General features: G+C 42.3%; 1 protein-coding gene across 9 annotated transcripts in view; it reads left to right on the forward strand.

The window, feature by feature from the left end:
- anks1b (ankyrin repeat and sterile alpha motif domain containing 1B) overlaps window positions 1-19,521 on the forward strand; it is a 150,690-nt gene that overhangs the window by 44,991 nt on the left and 86,178 nt on the right. For all 9 annotated transcript variants that reach the window (XM_052578121.1, XM_052578138.1, XM_052578111.1 and 6 more), the window contains exons 5-9: window positions 7,518-7,593; window positions 8,173-8,274; window positions 9,700-9,822; window positions 10,643-10,824; window positions 12,183-12,299. In XM_052578121.1, the coding sequence (XP_052434081.1) occupies window positions 7,518-7,593; window positions 8,173-8,274; window positions 9,700-9,822; window positions 10,643-10,824; window positions 12,183-12,299 (600 nt within the window). The remainder of the gene's footprint in view (window positions 1-7,517; window positions 7,594-8,172; window positions 8,275-9,699; window positions 9,823-10,642; window positions 10,825-12,182; window positions 12,300-19,521) is intronic.

The raw sequence follows: 19,521 nt of genomic DNA on the forward strand, positions 1-19,521 counted from the left end.
CGTCCATTGTGAATGAGAAAGAATATGTTTATTTAGATTTATTATGCAGTTGTGATGGGATATATTTTGGACCACTGAAATGTCTCCGCTTCTCAATTCCTGGAAGCACAGTGAGAGTGAATCGATTTCCTCCTCCTACTGACATCAAGAGCTAATCACCATGGGAAACTTGACAGGAAGCGGTCCTCATCCAGAGGAGGGGGTCCCACTTCCTGTCCCGCTGTGGGCGCACTCACTGCTCATCCCGAACTGTACAGAATTCTTTTCAACATCAGTAGAACAGTGTGCTCTTCAGTCTTCACCACGTTCTTGCAGGATTAAGTCTTTTTAGTCATTCTGGACTATTCAGCGATCTGGACTGGAGTTTAACCTCAGGCTGAAGGATGAATGTCTTACCTGCAGCTATGTTTGGTCTTAAAGGGTGTGTTTTCTCTGAGTAAGTAAACACAGAGGATATGAGATCTCATTTTGCAAGTATTTTATAGCTGTAACTTTATGTAAGGCTTCAATTTTGTATATTTAATATCAAGCTTGAAAATACCTTTAGCTTCCTTTAGTATCCTCACATATACAACTTTGAGCCTTATTAACCCCTAAACAATGCATATTAGTACCTAAGATACTAATATTACCCCCCATGGGTTAATACAGTACAGAAATGTTTCTTAAGGTATACAAGCACTGACTGTACACTCATAGTTCCTTTTCGGGAACTCGAGCTGCGTCGTAAAACGCTTTGGGGAACGTCCCTGACGAGACCGACTCTGAACATCGTGTGCAATCTTGTCCAATGGACGGGCGTGACGTCACGGGCAGGGTGACGTAGCGACCAGGAAGCTATAAAAGCACGTACCGTGCAGCTGGCTTCAGCTTTCGCTCTGTCAGCAAGCGCTCTGTGTGTGCATGTCAAAGTCTGTCCTGTTGGTCCTATTTATTGTTGTCTGTCCCTAGCCATTAAAAGATCGCTAAACAGCTCAATATGCCAAAGTAAAAGCATAGACCAATATATTAAGGGCGATTCCAAGCCACGTTATAGATTGTGTGTTCCTCCCTGCCCTCGCTACATTACGAGTGGGGATACACACGGTTTGTGCGTGGCTTGCCTGGGATCGAAGCACGCTGAGTCAGCTCTCGAGGGGGCCGACTGCCCGCATTGTGAACGATAGTGCCGATGCGGACGCTTCGATCCCGGAGGGCTCTCTTCGAGAAGTGAGCCTTCGCCAGCGTTCCTCGCGATGCCGGTTCCGCTTTCGCCGAGGCGGAGCCGCGCCGGCATTCGTTGGGTTCGCGGATCGATCTGCTGGAAGGAATGGAGACGGGCACGTCCTTATCTCCTACCTTATCCACCAGATCTGCCTGATTCCAGGGTTCGGAAGCCCGAGCTTCGGTTCTTCCCCCCCGCGCATCGGGCTTGACGCTCTGCCTTTCTTTCTCCGAGGAGATTGACACGGAGGGCGTTGGCGAGCTTATAGTTGCACAAACATAAAGTTGCATAAGCACAGTATAAAACAAACAGTGTTATGCCTTATACGGGTAGTGTTAAAGAGCAGCTATTTAATCTCTGAGGGGATTAATATTGTTTGTGTGACTAAACTGTTAGCGCGCTGTCGAGGCAACGCGTGGATTACATCATTTCAGTTTTGATGCGAATTTTTCCATACCCGACTGCGTGTCTGGTTATTTAAACTCCATTTAATAAGCAGGAGTTAGTTCTACCACTTCAATATGTACTTTTCGCAATCTAGACCGTGTCTACCTGTCTAATTGTTTGATTATTTTAAATTCTGAGGAATTTAATGACATTGAGAAGTCAATATTTCACTACAATGTGTACTTTATCACAATCTAGACCGTGTTTACTTGTCTGATTGTTGAATTGCATTAGATTCTGAGGAATCTACTGACCGTTATCTAACTTCAAGGAGTTCAATATATCACTTCAATGTGAATTTATCTCAATCCAGACCGTGTTTACTTGTCTGATTGTTTGATTGCATTAAATCCTGAGGAATATAATGACATTTTACTTGACTCATGAAGTTAGATGTACTGGAGGGACTGCTGGGCAGGAGCAGCCCCCTCTGCGTACAAACAGAGTGTTGCCGCCCGTGTTCCCCGCTTAAGGAAACGGGACCAGAGGCTGAAGCAACGCTCTGGGCCAGTGACTTCCCAGACTAATCCTAAGGGCAGGCTGGGAGGTCAACGGCCAAAAAGTCATGACGCATTTCGGTCACTACTACAGAGGGCGGCCCCTACTGGGGTAGAGCGGTGTCCACCTCATTACACGGTGCCCGTCTCACCCCAGTGCCCTCGGGAGGTGTGTCTGCCAACCCTGCCAGAGTTTCAGGGTGCAGCGGCTTCCAGCGAGCACTGCTCTCAGTTTTTTCCGCCCGTGAGCGTAGCGGAGCTGAGACGCTCGCCGCCCCTTCGGGGGCCTCTTACACCAGAGGTCAGTCTCGAGAGACTGATTCCCTTAGTACATCAGTTAGCAGCGTGTAAACTACTGCCAAATGTATCTCAATGGGTCCCGCCGACATTCAATGGGGTTACACCGACAGTAGTCGGCCCCCAGCGGGCTCTGGTGATGGAACAAGAAGTGAATACCCTATTAAGGAAGGCGGCCATCGAGGTGGTCCCTCCTCTAGACAGGGAATCCGGGTTTTACAGCCGGTATTTCATAGTTCCAAAGAAGGATGGGGGGTTGCGTCCGATCTTAGACTTACGTCATCTAAACCTCTCAGTTATGTCACTGAAGTTTAAAATGCTCACTATCAAACAAGATGTAGCTCAAATCAGATCCGAGGACTGGTTTGTCGCAATTGATCTCAAGACGCATACTTCCAAATATCCATCCTTCCACAACACAGGAAGTCTCTGAGGTTCGCTTTCGGGGGCAAAGCCTACCAATATCGAGTACTTCCCTTCGGACTTGCACTCTCACCCAGCACGTTCACAAAATGTGTAGATGCGGCTCTGGTATCCCTCCGTATGCAGGGCATCCGCATTCTAAATTATATCGACGATTGGTTGATTCTAGCTCAATCAGAGCAGATGGCGGTTCGACATCGAGGTGTCGTTCTCGCCCATATGGGGGAGCTGGGTTTGAGACTGAATGCCAAGAAGAGTGTACTTTCTCCAGTTCAGAGAACCACCTATCTAGGCGTAGTATGGAATTCGACCACGATGCAGGCACGTATGTCTCCTGCTCGGATCGAGTCGATCCTCACATCAGTCAAGAGAGTCAAAGATGGCCAGTCACTCACTGTCAAGCAGTCTCAGAGACTGTTAGGGCTCATGGCAGCTGCGTCCAACGGGATACCTTTTGGCCTGCTGCACATGAGGCCCCTACAGTGGTGGCTCAAGACCAAGGGGTTTTCCCCGAGGGGAAATCCTTTCCGAACTATTCAGGTCACGCGGCGATGCCTTCGTGCCTTAGACATATGGAAGAAACCTTGGGTCTTGAATCAGGGCCCGGTGTTGGGAGCTCTTGGTCGCCGTGTAACGCTAGCGACAGACGTGTCCCTCACCGGTTAGGGTGCGGTCATGAGTGGCCACCCTGCCCGCGGTCTGTGGAGCGGTCGCCATCTGACATGGCATACCAGTTGTCTAAGGATGCTAGCTGTGCATCGAGCATTGAAATATTTCCTCCCAGACCTGAGAGGTCACCATGTGTTGGGGCGCACTGACAACACATTGGCGATCTCTTATATCAGTCACCAGAGAGATCGGCATCCGTGCCCCTTGTACAAGCTGGCACACCAGATCTTTCTGTGGTCCCAGGACAAACTCCTCTCGTTCGGAGCAGTGTATATTCCTGTGAGATTGACTGTGGGAGCAGACATACTGTCGAGACAGGGGTCGAGACCCGGGGGCTTCACCCTAAGGTGAAGTAGATATGGAGAGTTTTTGGACCTCTTTGCGACTCAAGAGATATCGCAATGTCCCCTCTGTTTCTCTCTAGTTCATCCAGCTCCTTTGGGACTGGACGCTATGGTACAGACCTGGCCGAGGCTTCGTCTGTACGCTTTTCCCCCTATCGCTCTGCTCCCGGGAGTTCTGGCGAGAGTACGCCGGGACGGGGTCCGTCTGTTGTTTGTAGCCCCGTTCTGGCCGAGCCCAGTGTGGCTCGCAGATCTGATCTCTCTCCTCGACGGCTCTCCATGGGTGATTCCGATCAGGACAGATCTGCTCTCTCAGGCGTAGGGCAAAATATTCACCCTCGCCCGGAGTTGTGGAAGTTGTCTGTGTAGCCCCTGAGGGGAGCACAGCTCATGGCTTCCGGTCTCCCAACCGAGGTTGTTGAGACCCCCACACTCCAATCCAGAGCTCCCTCTACGAGGAAACTGTACGCCCTGAGGTTGAAACCCTTCTCCTCATGGTGCAGAGACCCCCAGCTTGACCATGTTAACTGCCCAGTTGGTACAGTTCTGGAGTTTCTACAAGCTAGGCTCTCTGCGGGGTTAACTCACTCCACCTTAAAGGTGTACGTGGCGGCCATAGCTGCTTACCACGTCCCTTTCAATGGTCAGTCAGTGGGTAGACACCCCCTAGTTACACATTTCCTCCACGGTGCGCTGAGGCTGAGACCTCCAGTACGGTCCCGTGTTCCCCCCCTGGGACTTGGTTGTGGTGTTAGAGGCTCTTTGTAAAGCTCCATTTGAGCCGATTCATGAATATTACTGGCAGGCCCCCTCGGTGGCCCCTACCTACTTGGACTTTGCCCCTGGTATGGCCAAAGCTTTTTATACCCTCAAGCGGGTTACATTCCTAAAGCTCCCTCTGTTACGCCACAACCCATAGTACTGCAGGCCCTCTGTCCTCCTCCCTTTCGGGAGCCAGACCAGGTGAAGCTAAATTGTATGTGTCCAGTTCGAGGACTGGACGCATACGTCCACAGAGCTGCTGTGGAGAAAACCTGACCAATTGCTTGCTTGCTACGGTCCTCCTAAAAGGGTTCCCCTGCCTCTAAGCAGACCCTTAGTCGTTGGATAGTCGAGGCTATCAACGAGTCCTATGAGCCCTCTGGTCTTCCCCCTCCTTTGGGGGCCAAGGCTCACTCTACTCGGGGTATGGCGGCCTCCAAGGCCTTCTTAGCAGGTGTGTCCCTCTTGGACATCTGCAACGCTGCGGGGTGGTCCACGCCCTCTACATTTGTCAGATTCTACGATCTTGATATGCGAGCCACTCCGGGCTCTTCTGTTCTCTCGCCTCAGCTGTGCTCTTCGGACACACACTAGGCAGGGCTTTGGTAGTCTGGCAGCGTTGGCATATCGTTCCCCAAAGCGTTTTACGACGCAGCTCGAGTTCCCGAAAAGGAACGTCCCAAGGTTACGTATGTAACCCTAGTTCCTTGAGGGAACGAGACGCTGCGTCGCAGAGCCATACTCCCGGCACCCCTGCCGGCGCTTGCTTCCCTACTCGAAAGCTGAAGCCAGCTGCACGGTACGTGCTTTTATAGCTTCCTGGTCGCTACGTCACCCTGCCCGTGACGTCACGCCCGTCCATTGGACAAGATTGCACACGATGTTCAGAGTCGGTCTCGTCAGGGACGTTCCCCAAAGCGTTTTACGACGCAGCGTCTCGTTCCCTCAAGGAACTAGGGTTACATACGTAACCTTGGGACGTTTTCTTTCACTCAACCCCATGTTTGCCTTTGTTTATTGTTTTCCACTTTTCTCTAAGAACTGTCAGACTTGCTTGGTGTTCACAGGGTGCGTTCTTGTGTTCGAGTACAGTACGACTGACTGCAACTGAATGAAACAGAACTTTTGAAATGCTTTTATCTTCTGATGACTGTACACACAGAATGGGATTTTGCATTTAAGAACATGCTGTGACTCTGGTTCAAATAATGCAAGGTCTTTTAAAAATGTGAACTTCTTTTAATTTAAGTAGAGCATTTTTAGAACACTTTGTCATCCTCCAGATGCTGCAAAAAAACACAAGATACAAGTGAAATGGGCGAAGACGTCCATCGAGTACGTTTACATAGAAAAATAATGACGAAACGGTGCAGTGAAATGCAAAAACACGTTCTGTGTGAACAACCCTTAAGGGGATCGTACACCAGACAAGAAGCGCAACACTGCATCTTTGAAATTCAAACATTGTTTTTCAATGAGTGACAGCATTAGTCTGTGGCCAAGGGCTGTGACACAGAGTGCCACCAAATTGAATTTCCATTCAATTCTATTATGTTTGCCCTAAATCATTGTTAGTGTACACAACGTCTGTTTTATTTTTAAACTCATCATTCCTTTTTTCATTCTTAAAGTGAACTTGAGCCTCTTTGGCGATTAGGATCACTGTTTTGGGGAGAATTAATGCAAATGAATGAAAATCAACTGAATGCGACACATCCGGTGTGTAATACCTGTTGTTTTGTTTTCTTCTCCATAATGAGGCATGGTCCTGCATTGGTTTGTGACTGGCATTATTAGGGTGCCTTTCAATGGGAATAATGCATCAGGATGTATAGATAAAAAAATAAAATAAAATAGCAGGGTGGTGTGAAAATAGAGCTCCATCTTCCAGACAAAAATTTAGCTGGACTCTTTGGTGTAAACATTGGTTAACCAATGAGAACTCCCCAACAGTAGTTCCAGTTCAGAAATGTGTGTTCTCACTTGATTTCAAGTTTAAAATGTATATTTTTATACCATTGAAGCAGATCTTGTGCATTCCTATCTGCCAGACATCCCAATTTTATTTTATTCGTAAGCACCTACAATCTAATTGGCGAGTAACCAAGAAACTATACAGCAGCCAAAAATTTTCATTCAAAATCAAAAAGAAAAAGAGAGAAAATCATTGTGTGCACACACTGAAAAAGCACATGCAGAATGCAAGAATGCCTGGTAATGTTACAAAGACATACATTTAGCGTGATCTGTCTGGCCTCTGGAGAGTCTCTGTTGTCCAGGAGCCAGATTAATGCTTTGGCACCACTGCCAGACAAAAACAGTGTCTCAGACTTTTGTGTAGGATTATGTATTACAGTAGTAAGTTCCTAGTTCTTGTTTAATGTGTATTGCACCATCACACAGATCCAGTAGTTGAGGGAGAAGAACAAGTGCCGGCGCTGTACTCATGCCTCTTGACTAATGAAGGCCGATGGGGTCCGTCTGATTGGGTATCGTGTGCGGTCTCTCGGTGGTCTATTAAAATGACCATGCTCAGCTGTGCAAGAAGCTCTCTCGCGATCTCTCTCAACTGCCGTTCGGTCTCATTTGCCCGTTTCTTTCCCTCTTTCAAGCTCCCATCAGTCAGGCTAATAAATTCACAGCGCTATTGCCATTAATTGTAGTACACTGAGTAAATGTTTCCAGAGCTAAATTGGGTGCAGTTAAGTACTTCACAGCGAGCATGATATAAAATACCCTGCCAGTCGCCCCAGTAGACGGCTGATAGACTGCGAGGGCAGCAGTAGTAAAGATGCCATAGTGTATAACTGCCATTTACGTCTTTATGTGAGGCATAAAGCTTAAAATATTGACTTAAAATCATTCTCTCTCTAGACAGAGAAAGGAAGCGCTCTCCATGAAGCCGCACTCTTTGGAAAGATGGATGTAGTTCAGCTACTGCTTGACTCAGGTATGTCTTTCAGAAGTGTGTGTGTGTGGTGTTAGGATGGGTATGTTGCACGACCAGGGTTTGTTTAAACTAGATGTGTGACCCTGCGACCTAACAGCCTCCCGGTCAGTTCCAGCTGTGGAACAGGAACTGGAGATCGGGGAACTTCCTGTCATAGGGAAAGGGCGGTGTGATTGTTCAGTTGTGGTTCGATTGTTATGGAAAGTTTTATTCTGGGAAAAAAATGTTTAGTTTTGTGTTGGTCTTTTTTTCATGTTTTTCTGAGGGGGTTTATGGGAAGGAGTCAGCCTAGATTCTTCACTTATATAATTTTCAGAAGACAAAAACAGTCTTTAATTGTTTTATTTAAAAACTCGGGATTTTATTATTCAAATATCAGCTTTAAATGTGCAGAAATAAAATAAAATATTAAAAATTATAGAGAAAATGAACTGAATTTTATCTCTATCTATATTGAATGTTCTAATTGAACCATAAAATTAGACAAGAAGCAGCTATCACACAAAATAAAAACAATGCAAATTAAAACCTTTTATTAATGCAAATCTAAAAATGAAAATCAAAACTTTTCCCCCCCAGGGATTGATGCCAATATCAGAGATTACCAAGGAAGAAGTGCTCTAGACGTACTAAGAGAACACCCATCTCAGAAATCACACCAAATTGCTTCTCTTATTCAAGGTAAAGTATTTCCCAGACACGAACACGTGTAAACTTTTTCAAAGGAAATAAAGCCCTTAAAATGCAAACAAAGACACTCACACACACACGTGCACAAGCTGATGAGGGAGTGTGTTCCTGGTGGAAATCAGAAGGCGGATGCTTGCGGATAGATCGAATTTGTTTCAGGAAGCTTGTGTTAGATTGAGAACAATGCTGGTTTAGTGTGTGAGAGAAACCCATGTTTCCTCACATTCTCAAAAGAAAAAAAAAACAATGTCAAATACTTCTTGATGAGGTATAATTGAGTTTAAGGAATTATTACATGTTTATTACCTTGTTGCACACATTATTACTACACTGGGCCATTTTCAGTATCATAACATCTTGGATTATTCTAAAGTTTGTTTGTTGTCTTCCTTTATGTACTTATCCAACTAAACTCATTAATTCCAGCAGAGTTTATCATACAGCAAAACGTTGGGTGTTTCAATCCATTTCTGATTTCAAAAACACACCCTCATAAAAGAATATGAGGTGTTTATCTGGTTTTGAAGTGAAATTAATTTAGCTCTCTTGTTGTTTCCATCCACTTCATGCCCCGTGTCATACATTTCTGAGGGTTGTAAAATGCAGACTTTGGAGTTGAGGACTCGCTGCTGCTCGAAAATGTCTCTTTTTGACACACGTGAAGTCTAAATCACCTTTCATCCTACAGGACAGTGGCAATGTTACTGTTCTCCTCCCTGCCTCTGTGTGGTCAATGAACCAGAATGTCAAACTCAAGCTCGCTGTGGTTTTATAATCTACAGTCTTTTATTGTTGTTTACAAGTTTACCATGTGGCTTGTGCAGCCTAGAGTTGTTTAGAGCTGCAATTACAGATGCCACATTTTTGGTTTTCATCAACTTAAGCTGCTTTTCTTTAACCCTATAAGACCTGACAGATGAAAAAATGGTCAGGAAAAATATCTATATTTTTAAATTGAAAAACAACATGAAAGTTTGCATATGTGTTTTTGCTGAGCATCATATTTGATGCATCAGGCTTTTATGGCCCGTTAAGTATAATATAGGAGAACATGGAGCCTTATACTCAAGGGAGGAAAAAAACAACTTAGTTTTATTCAAAAATATGAGCAAATATATGCAGTTTGGTGCAGTTGCTAATATTTAGCCTTGCCAAAAATAATTCTGATAGTTTGTAATGTAAATAAATGAGATCTTTTTAACGGTATAGCACACTTACATATTATGTATAGAAATATTAGTGAACATCAGTTGTCATTCTATATCTCCCAATAAAATGTCTAAGTATGATGATACTAATAATGCAATGCAGTAATCTGTAGTACTGTAAATACAGTAGGCTTTATAGGGTTAATGGTGTATGTTTATATTTATGTCTGTGTTCTGTAAATTAATTGATCTCTCTCTCTCTCTGTAGATTATATGATGTCGGATTGTGAAAAAGAGAATTTTCACGAAGATTTAGTCCGTCAGCGTCCAATACCGACCCCACGCACATCAATACCCTCACCTGTGCCCTCCCCGTCTCTGCGGCATAAAAGTATGTGTAGATATATTTGTATGAAAACTTCCTAATGCAATCAAATTAAAACATCACAAAATAATTGCATTGAATATATATATGCTATTTTGACACCTAAATGTATTTATTCATTTTCAAACGTAAACGGGCTCATCCAAATGCTCTTTCTCATTCTCTCACGTTTTTCGTGTATTTTAGTGTGCAGTACGACACCCAGTGGTCAAGTGATAGTATTACAGCCCATTGTCTGCTGTTTTGTCTTCCACTAGCAAAGGTTTTACTGTTTGCACACATAAATCCCTTAATCGATTAGTCATCATCATGTTCATAATAATTTAAAAAAAATTATTTTGCTAATTTCATAACAGGAAAACAAAAAGTGACATAAATGAGTTGAAGTTGTGATTAGTGTATGTGCATTATAAAGAAAATGCAGTCAGCAGCGCTCCTAGTGGTCAGTTGTTGCAGTGCAGCGCAGTCTCATTTGGTCATTTTGTGGTTTGAATACGGCTGGATGCGTCTTTCATTCCAGCTGGGCAGCATTCTGGTAATTATCACAGGTGAATCTGATATAGTCTGTTAGTACACATCAGCAAACTGAGCCCATGCCAGAAAACAAGCATTTGTCCCAGATTAAATATTGAAATACAGAATAAAAATAAATGAGACAGATTTTGTGATGAATGTTACATTAAAAAAAAAAAAAACATTCATTTAAATAAATGTTTTCATACTGTGGCAGGCTATCCATTAATAATAAGGGGAATTTGTCTTTCATTTTTTCTGCTCTTTTTATGTTTTAACAGGAACTCATTATTCATTTTTCTTCCCTTTGTAGATGATGCAGTAACAGGGGAGTTGTCCAAGTTGCTGAATGAAATAAAGATCTGCCGTGATAAGGATTGCTCCTTCGAGGAGCTGTGTCAGACCATCTCTTCTCACTCTCAGTCCATGGAAAGCTTCAGCAGTGGGCGGCTGTCTGACGAAGAACGCAACGGCACTCTCACTCGAATAAACAAGGTGTGCTTTATGAAGAAAATAGAGTAGAGAAAATGGCTTTTTCTGCTGAATTTTCTGCAGTTTTTCTGCAGTAAATGAAATATAGTTAAAATATGCAGTCAAAATATATTTTAAAAAAATTGTTTTTCAAGAAAATGAAATCAATGACATCAGACTATCAATTATAAGAAGTCCTAATAAGCTTTGAATAATGATCTCTGTTGATGCAGCACCTCAATATGGCCAACAGAGGGCAGAACTAAACACTGTGCATTGTTGGGTATCCCTTCAATTTATATAATCTCATAAATACATTTCTATAGCGCTAAAACGGACCCCGATTTAATCACTGATGTTATTAAACTCAAACAGAATCATATATTTGCTGTGGCGTCATCACATTGCTGCCTTAGGGAGTGAATTTAACCTTTTGTGAGGGACAGATCGCATTAGGAAAGTGTGTCACGGAATGGTCATTTGCTGAAAGTGTGTCATGGTCTAGCTGTCACAGTGACCACTGGATCACGGTTAGCTCCACTGCGCTTCTCTGATCAATACAATTAAACATGGAGTCAGGTCAATCGATCAAAGTCTGCAGAGCCCAGAGAAACAAGCAAAGACACAATGCACACAAACACCCTTCCGAGTTGATTCCAGTCACGTCAAAAACTCCTAAGTCTTCACTTAAGGGATTAGAGTTGTTTGCAAAGTCTATAAAAGGATTCTGGGAGCAATTACTGACCAGTCAGTCATTTTGCCTGCCAGTCACAAAACAGTTTTATTTAAAACAGCATTATCTAATTAACATTGACATTTTTCCCCCTGCATACTTGCAGCAAACAATCTTTTTTTTTTTTTTTTTACATACTGGTATCAATAAATAGACGTCATGTTTATATATGATACTTGGATATGGTCAAATAAAGTTTTTGTGGCTTAACACTAGGAATGTGTTCCTATATTGAGTTCTGGAATCTTTTTCAGTAAAAGAGTCAGATAGAATGGGTCAGTGAGAGTCCGACTATTATTCTCACATATTTAAACCATGAATCATGTTAGAATTCCTCTGAAATGTCACAGACACACTCCCTTCTCCCCGAAACAACTTCTCCATTGACATCCATTAAAAAATTTGGGCATCTGGTCTCCTTCCCTGTGTACAGCAGCATTATGGTTGCCATGCTGATCTTGGAGGCTTGTCTTAAAGCATCTTTGAAAACTGTTAAGAACTGTTGTACTCATTTCTCTTAGAGTAGTCTGTCTCCTCCCCCTTATGCAGTTTCTGACGTATCCTAAGCTCGTGTCATGTTGGCATGAGCTGAGATCTGTATCTGTACATGTGTGTACTACTGTATGCGTATCTCTCCACCCGGCTGTAGCGGCCCTCTCCCCCTTTGCCCCCGGCGATGGAAGAGGAGGAAAAGAGTTGCGGACCATCAGGCCTGTGGGAGGCGCTCACTCCCTGCAACGGCTGCAGAAACCTGGGCTTTTCTCAGGTACATACACACTCACACTTCCCATGAAATAAATAATGCAGCAACGGACCCCTTAGTGGATAACGAATTTGTAAAAGATTTTAAAAGGATATATATATATATATATATATATATATATATATATATATATATATATAATACAGAAATCAGTCAATTAATATATAACATGTTTCTCTAATAATATAATATTTCATATTAAAATAATGTAACATTTAATTTTTGGTAATGAATACTTTCACAATATAATTGCGTACTTTTTGATGCAAAGTTAATTTCTGTTTTATTTTAAAATATTTTGCAACAGAGAGTTGATTTGATGGCATCCCCTTTCTATTATTTCACTCATCAAAGCTTTTTAAATATGTTGGTTTTAATATTTGTATTCATTCCCAAAGCAAGATGCAAGATAAAACTGCTACACATGTTGTGTAAAGTATCATATCAACTTTAGCCAATTAAGACTTCCTGGGCATCTAAAAAAAAGTTGTTGTTTTTTACCTTTAATTCTAAATGTGGTTGAAAGATGGATAAGAAAATGTTACTAGTTGGATTGAGGGTTTAGCAGGCTTTCATAAAGCCAGAATGAGCGAGAGGGATTCCCGTGCCTCAGACAGGAAGTCTGATTATCCCACAGGAAGTGTAATCGTGTCACACGCTGATCCGCCCACCTGCGCCATGTGAGGAGACCTCCTCCCGCTACCATGGAAACAGGCATAGTGAAAGAAAGCACCAGCAGGCTGGGGGAGGGAAGACTCCAGCTCCAGCAAGAGTTGGGGTTGCTTTGGACTGCGAGTCATACTTCTGCGCCCGCAAACCTATCCTGAACTCCGTCACTGGCTCTCCTCCGCAGGGAGGGAGATGCACGCGGATTCTGAGGGGTTCTCATAGTTGCCAGGAAACACAGAATTCATAAAGTGCAAGGCGTGGGATATCCTCCCACTTTCCAATTGACAGATCTGAGTCTCCATCAAAACAGGTGCGTCACAGCACTGCGCAATAACAGCCAGAGAAAACATCCAGAGATAGAGGGAGGGGAGAGAGAGACTGGCTATCGGCCTCTGCTTTCTCATTCAAGCTGTTCTCCGACATTCCTCTGCCTCCCTTTTTAATTTTCTATCCATTCTTGTTTTCACCACTCGTCTTTTCCTTTTACGTCATGTATTTGCATATGTAAAATTGAGGCTTGTGCATTTGTTTTTGTTTTCTTCAGTTTGCACAACCACCCCCCCCCCCATGCTGCAGTCAGCAAACATGCTTTTAATATTTATGCCGAAAACGTCTTGTGATTCCAGATCAGAGTATGCACTTCCATCAGCAGCATCTGCTTTCAAATGGTTTTCTCTGCAGATTAAATACCTGCTTATAAACAAACACTCTGCAGTGACACTTCTGGATTGCACCCTGAAAAAAGAGCTGTTTTAGGTTGGGACTTCCATGTTATTGAATTGTAAAGGACTAAAAAATGCTCTACAATATATACAGGTATATGTGCTATGGCACGTATTGACTCTTTATGCATAGATATATGACTATAAAAAATGCAATGGTGATCAAATTCTTGCATTCATTCTTTATGCAGTTAGTAACTTTTACTCTTAATTGTTTAGGTCTGATTGATATAAAAAAAATGGCTAGTTAGATGCTAAAAAAAGTTTTTCATGTGTGTTGTCCAGAACAGAATGGCTTTATATGCATGTGTGTGAGTGTGTGTGGGTTTGTCTCACTGACTGCCCGCTGTGATTTAGGCGTTGAGCCGTGCCGCCGCTTGCGGTGTTTAATAGATCACTCTGAAAACAGTGCTGGGACAAGAATCCTAAACGGCTGATTATATTTTATGAGCCGTTTAGAACCAAATGCAGGGGATGAAGCGAGGATAGGTTATACTGCATATAAATAAACAGCCTTATTAATAGATGATTTATACAAATATAAAGTTGTTGTTAGTGATTCAAGTCATTTATTTACCACCAAGCGACAAGCACAATAAAGTATTTTTGTTTGTGCTGTTGTGCTCTTGAAACCTATTTTGTGTGGCATTAAAATTGTGTGAACGACCACCATGATTGTTTCCGCTGTTCTTGGTGAGCTTTGATGTCATTTCTGAATCTGTACTGTGATAATATGAGGGAAAGCCATGACTATAGTTATTCCAAAGCAGCGGGCTCCCTCGAGTGATTGCATTAAATGCTTCCTCTGTCATATTTGTTTTAATCTTCATCCTCCTCCTCCTCCTTTCCCACAGAGTGGCATAATCTCTTTTGTATAACCGTGACTCAAAATCTCAGAACCCCAGCAGTGGCTACATCTACCGAGAAGGTTTCTGCGCTTCCTCCTAGGTGCTGAGAGATAATTAGGGCAGCTAATGAATGCTAACTTCTCGCAGGCTGTGCATGATAAGACGATGACGGTTTGTCCTGCGTAAGAAAGTTCTCATGAGGACTCAAATCTCAAAATGCCTCTGGTCTCCCTTCTGGCCCTTTGTGAGTGTGTGTGATTAACCAGCTTAGTTTTTTCTTTCTGGTCTTGCTTTTTTTTTTTTAGATTATCTGTCACTTTCTCATCACTCTCATTTTTTATTCATTTTTTATTTAATTCTATCAAAAAGTTCAAAATTAATGCCAGGTTTTTTTTTTTTCAGGAAAACAGAATGAAACTACTGATGACTCATCCTGCACTAAACAGATTTTCGTCCAATAAGAGGCTTTCTAAAATAAGAATGCTCCGCCTCTAGTTCTAGTGATTAGCAAGTGGGAAAACATTGTGTATTTTAGTTATTTTGTTGATCATTTTATCCTAATTAATGAATAAGACACTAAATATAGGTTAAAAGCTAAATTAAATCCAATATATACTTTTGAAATCGAAAATTTAGCTTAAATGTTCGTTTTCTTTTAAAAGTTCACAATTAATGCAATTAATGTACCTAAATCTCATTGGATGTTTTTAATCCATTCAATTATGTCTTGCCACAATTTCCTGTTTCAGTAGGAAACATGTCATAACATGAAAGAAAATGTCTCGGTTACATATATAACCCTTGTTCCCTGAAGGAGGGAATGGAGACGTTACGTCAGAAAGAGACTGATGGGATCTCGCCTGAGAGCCCAATCACCTTCAAGTGGTTAACAAACGAGTCGATGGTACACTGAGTACCTTGATCTGCGGAATTTGCATTGCGAGCTCCGCCCCGCCGAGCAGGTATTTAAGGAGCAGCGCGAGCAGCTCACATTCAAGTCTTCGCTGAGGAGCCGACCGGTGACCCGGCCGTTCAGCGGAACAGCAATGTGGCAAGGGGACGTAACGTCTCCGTTCCCTTCTTCAGGGAACGAGGGTTACATACGCAACCGAGATGTTCCCTTTCAGTTGGTTACGTTCTACGTTACGTCAGGCAGAGACTGACGAATAGGGTCCCTTACAAAACTGGCTGTCTTCCAGTGACCCGTATGAGTGATAGCACCCTGTTGTGAGTCCAGCACGAGTGAGTGCCTATAGCCTTATAGATGTCTGTTAGACGAAAGCTTGAATGTGAGTTGCTCGCGCTGCTCCTTATGTACCCGCTCTGTTGGGCGGGGCTCGATTGGGCTCTCGGGCGAGATCGCCATTTGTCAGTCTCTTTCTGACCTAACATAGAATGTGACTGACTGAAAGGTAACTGTAATACTCAAGTGGTTTAAAAGAGTCTGCTAGAAAGCCCAAAATATATATTTTTTTACCATTTATTGTCATAACATTGTTTGAAACAACAAAAACAATATAACAAAAACAAAATAATGATGGGTCTTGCCGTTTTGACGGATCTTGTGACAAGTAGTGTTTTACAAAGAGACTGGCTAATGTAGGATGCTGCAATATGATAGTCAGCCACAAATATCCTGGGGATTTCTTCCAGCGATGCCTGATTTATTTCTTATTTTGAAATGCTGTTTTATATAAAAGCTGGGTAATATTCTCAGGCTTATCATCTTTAGAAGGAGTGGCTGAAGGTTCATTTGAGCCAATGTGCTGAGGGAAAGTGTGAGAGAGTTCATTACATCAGAAGCAGGTGCGCAGTGTGTTAAGGTGTTTAATAGGAGAATGGAATAACAGTATTCAGAAATTTTCATTTTTTACTAGCTGTTTTCTCTCTCTTTCTATCATCACTTGCACCGTTATATATCAGTCTGGAACATACCTGTCAAGTATCCCGTTTTGGCCGGGAAAGTCACGTATTTTACCCTTCTTTCCCGCCGTCCTCCCGTATTAGTATTTTCCCGTAAATCTCCCGTATTTTAATTTTTTTTTATTTTAACCTTCGTTATTAATAAAATAATAATTAAAAAAATTCCAAATCTGAGCTCTGTCACTAGTCTCGCGATAACTGCCACCTGTAGTAGCCTGTCGCGAGGGGTGTGTGAGGTCAGATGACATGAGTTATAACGCGGGAAAAACAACAACAAAAGACAAAACAGAGACGGATGATGGATGCTACGATAGAGAGTGAAGGCACACCATCCCAAAAAACCAAAACCCTTGTGTAAATACCGTGATAAATGGGACAGCGAATTTACTTTTTTAAAGAATGCAAAGTTTGCAACAAATTTGTACAACAACTCACTAAAAGAGTAAAAGAAAAGTTATGTGAAATGAAAAGAAAAACTGTAAAAGAAAAGCAATATGAAATTAAAACAATGTGTGGAATGAAAATAAAATGTAAGTGTAAAGACAAGCAATGTTAAATTAACAGAAAATATGCAAATAAGCCTTTAAATAAATGCTCTTCATATATACCCGTTTGTGTTTTCATTTGGGCTATAACACCTGTCTTAAAATGTAAGGGATACTGGAGCTTTGTTGGGGTGGTGGTACTGCTCGAGGTGGGCGCCGGAAAATTTCCCTTATTTGCAAATCCAAAACTTGACAGGTATGGTCTGGAAGTCTTTTAATGAGAAAATGGTGTCGAAGAGGCTACTTTATCTTGCTGATGTTATTTATTCGTAGTTCCTTTGTTTCCCCCCTTATTGTTTGTTCGGTTTATAATAAAGCCTCGCTTTGAAACATATTGCAACAAAATTATGTAAACAGGAGGCTTGTCTGTATCAGTGAACTTTTGTGACTTCCTTCCCCCCAATGGTACCATCTCTGCTTGCAAAGCCCTCCTCTAAAGCACATGACCAAACTTATCTTCCCTCTCTCGCTTTATATCAATCTCTCTATCTGTTCTGAGGAGGTCCCTGGGGGCTTTTTATGCTGTGGGGTCCTCCTCCAAAATATGCAGAGCTCAGATTAGAAAAGCACAGGAAATGACAAGTGGCCATTCAGATCAGATACTGTATCAACTGAGAAACAGCAGTATCAAAACGCTGGATTAAGGTGAAGAAAACCAAAGCGAATAAAGCAAAAAGAGCTGATTAAAGAAGAAAATGAGAAAGGGAGGAAGGAGTTGAGCCGGCTGTAAAGTCCGTCAGGCCCCAGTCACATGTGCGGCTGGAGATTGCAGACGCGACTGAGGGCTGTCCAGGCAGATTTCCTATTTGGATCCGAGTGCAGCAACTGCAGCCCTGCATCAGCACGCTAATTACTGTCCTGAACCGCTTCTGTTTGTGTTGTAGTCTTCCTTTGCAGAGAAAAAAAAATGAAGTTCCTGTCTCTGCTGTCAGAGAGAGGCAGAGAAACGGAACAAGAGCTGTAGTGTCCTCGGACAGTCAGGCGCAACAGGGTGATTTTGTTTGTACGGCGTAGAGTTGAAATTTTTACAGTCACTGTGAAGAAATTAGGATCTGCAAGAGATAAACAGGTAGTGATCTTTTTTATCGTAAGTGTGGAATCTATGCTTTGTGTGTGTATGACAAAGTTGTCTGTAGAAGAGTTATAAATCTGACAAAACTTTTATTTGCAAATAGTATTATTGTTTGAAATATGATTTTTTTTAAATATGTAAAAAAAAAATTATAATATTTTTATGAATTAATGTATTTATTACTTGGTTGCTTGTTTATTAAATAATTGTTTAATTAATAATTATTTATTTAATTTTTCAATTAATCTAATTCAATGCGTAAAGTTGTCTTCTGTGTTAAGGGGTATGTTAGCAGCATTTATTTCATAGTCCTATTATTTCACCAGCAGTATAACTGGAGAATTATCAACCATACGTTTGCTGTAGTTTTTTTTTCTTGTTCTTGTCACGGGCCGGCAAAGAAAGAACAGTGTTTGGGTCCAAATGCAGGGAAGATATACTTTAATAAAACTTAAAAGGCAAAAACCAAACAGAACAGATAACAAGGACAAGAGCAGAATCAGAAGCAGCCGAAATGCAAAACACGATTAACATAAAATACAGCCAGAAATGAGTGGTGTGTGAGACGAGAATATATAGTCCATGACAATGAGCAACAGCTTGATTGAGAGGCAGGTGTGCGGAGTGAAGGCAAATGAGTCCGGGAGCAAGGGAGAAACACAGGTGTAGCAACTAAAACAATGATGAGGTAACAAGATACGCGAGGTAAGAAAAGAGACAGGACAAAAGCACATAGCACCAAACAAACACAACACTCACAGAAGACAGTGACAGAAAGACAGCACACTGTGACAGTTCTATGTGGCCAGTGGGTACTCTCCTGTCTAAGCATGTGTATGCTAGCGTACAACATTCAAAGCCCGTCCTTTTCCCCTACTTCCTGCTCTTAAAGTATTTTCCTCGGCGTGTGCCCGACTCCTCTGTCGTGCCCCACCACGCTACTTAAACTAACAAAGACTGATAAAGTCCAAGAGTAGGTTCTTATGGACATGGCTTTGATCTCTCTCTGTCTTTCTCTCTTTCTCAACTCTCTGTTATTCTGTCTGTTGATTTCTCTGGGTTGCTCTCTGGAGGGCTTCTGTTCTTTCTGACTGGAGCTCTATTGATTGTGGCTCATATGAAGGGGGGGGGGGGGAACGATCATTAGATCATACGGACAGGGGCAATGGAAGATGAGATAAGGATCTGAAGAACATTCCTGAGTTATAAACTTCAGCATTTAACTTCCCTCTTGTGGGTGGAATTTTTTATTTTAGCCTGTAATCAACCACCTATCAACCTCTCACAATACCCTTACATCATGGAAGCGACCTTTGAAAGCACCACTCACAATTTCTTCAGAAAAAAAAATGTTGTAAGAAATAACCACAGAGAACACCCTGGTAACCACTAAATAAAAATCACCATTTCGTAATGGATGTGTCTTCTGCATTCAGCAAGCACCAC

The sequence above is a fragment of the Carassius gibelio genome, chromosome A4, assembly GCF_023724105.1.
Source record: "Carassius gibelio isolate Cgi1373 ecotype wild population from Czech Republic chromosome A4, carGib1.2-hapl.c, whole genome shotgun sequence".
In the NCBI taxonomy this organism is placed as follows: Eukaryota; Metazoa; Chordata; class Actinopteri; order Cypriniformes; family Cyprinidae; genus Carassius; species Carassius gibelio.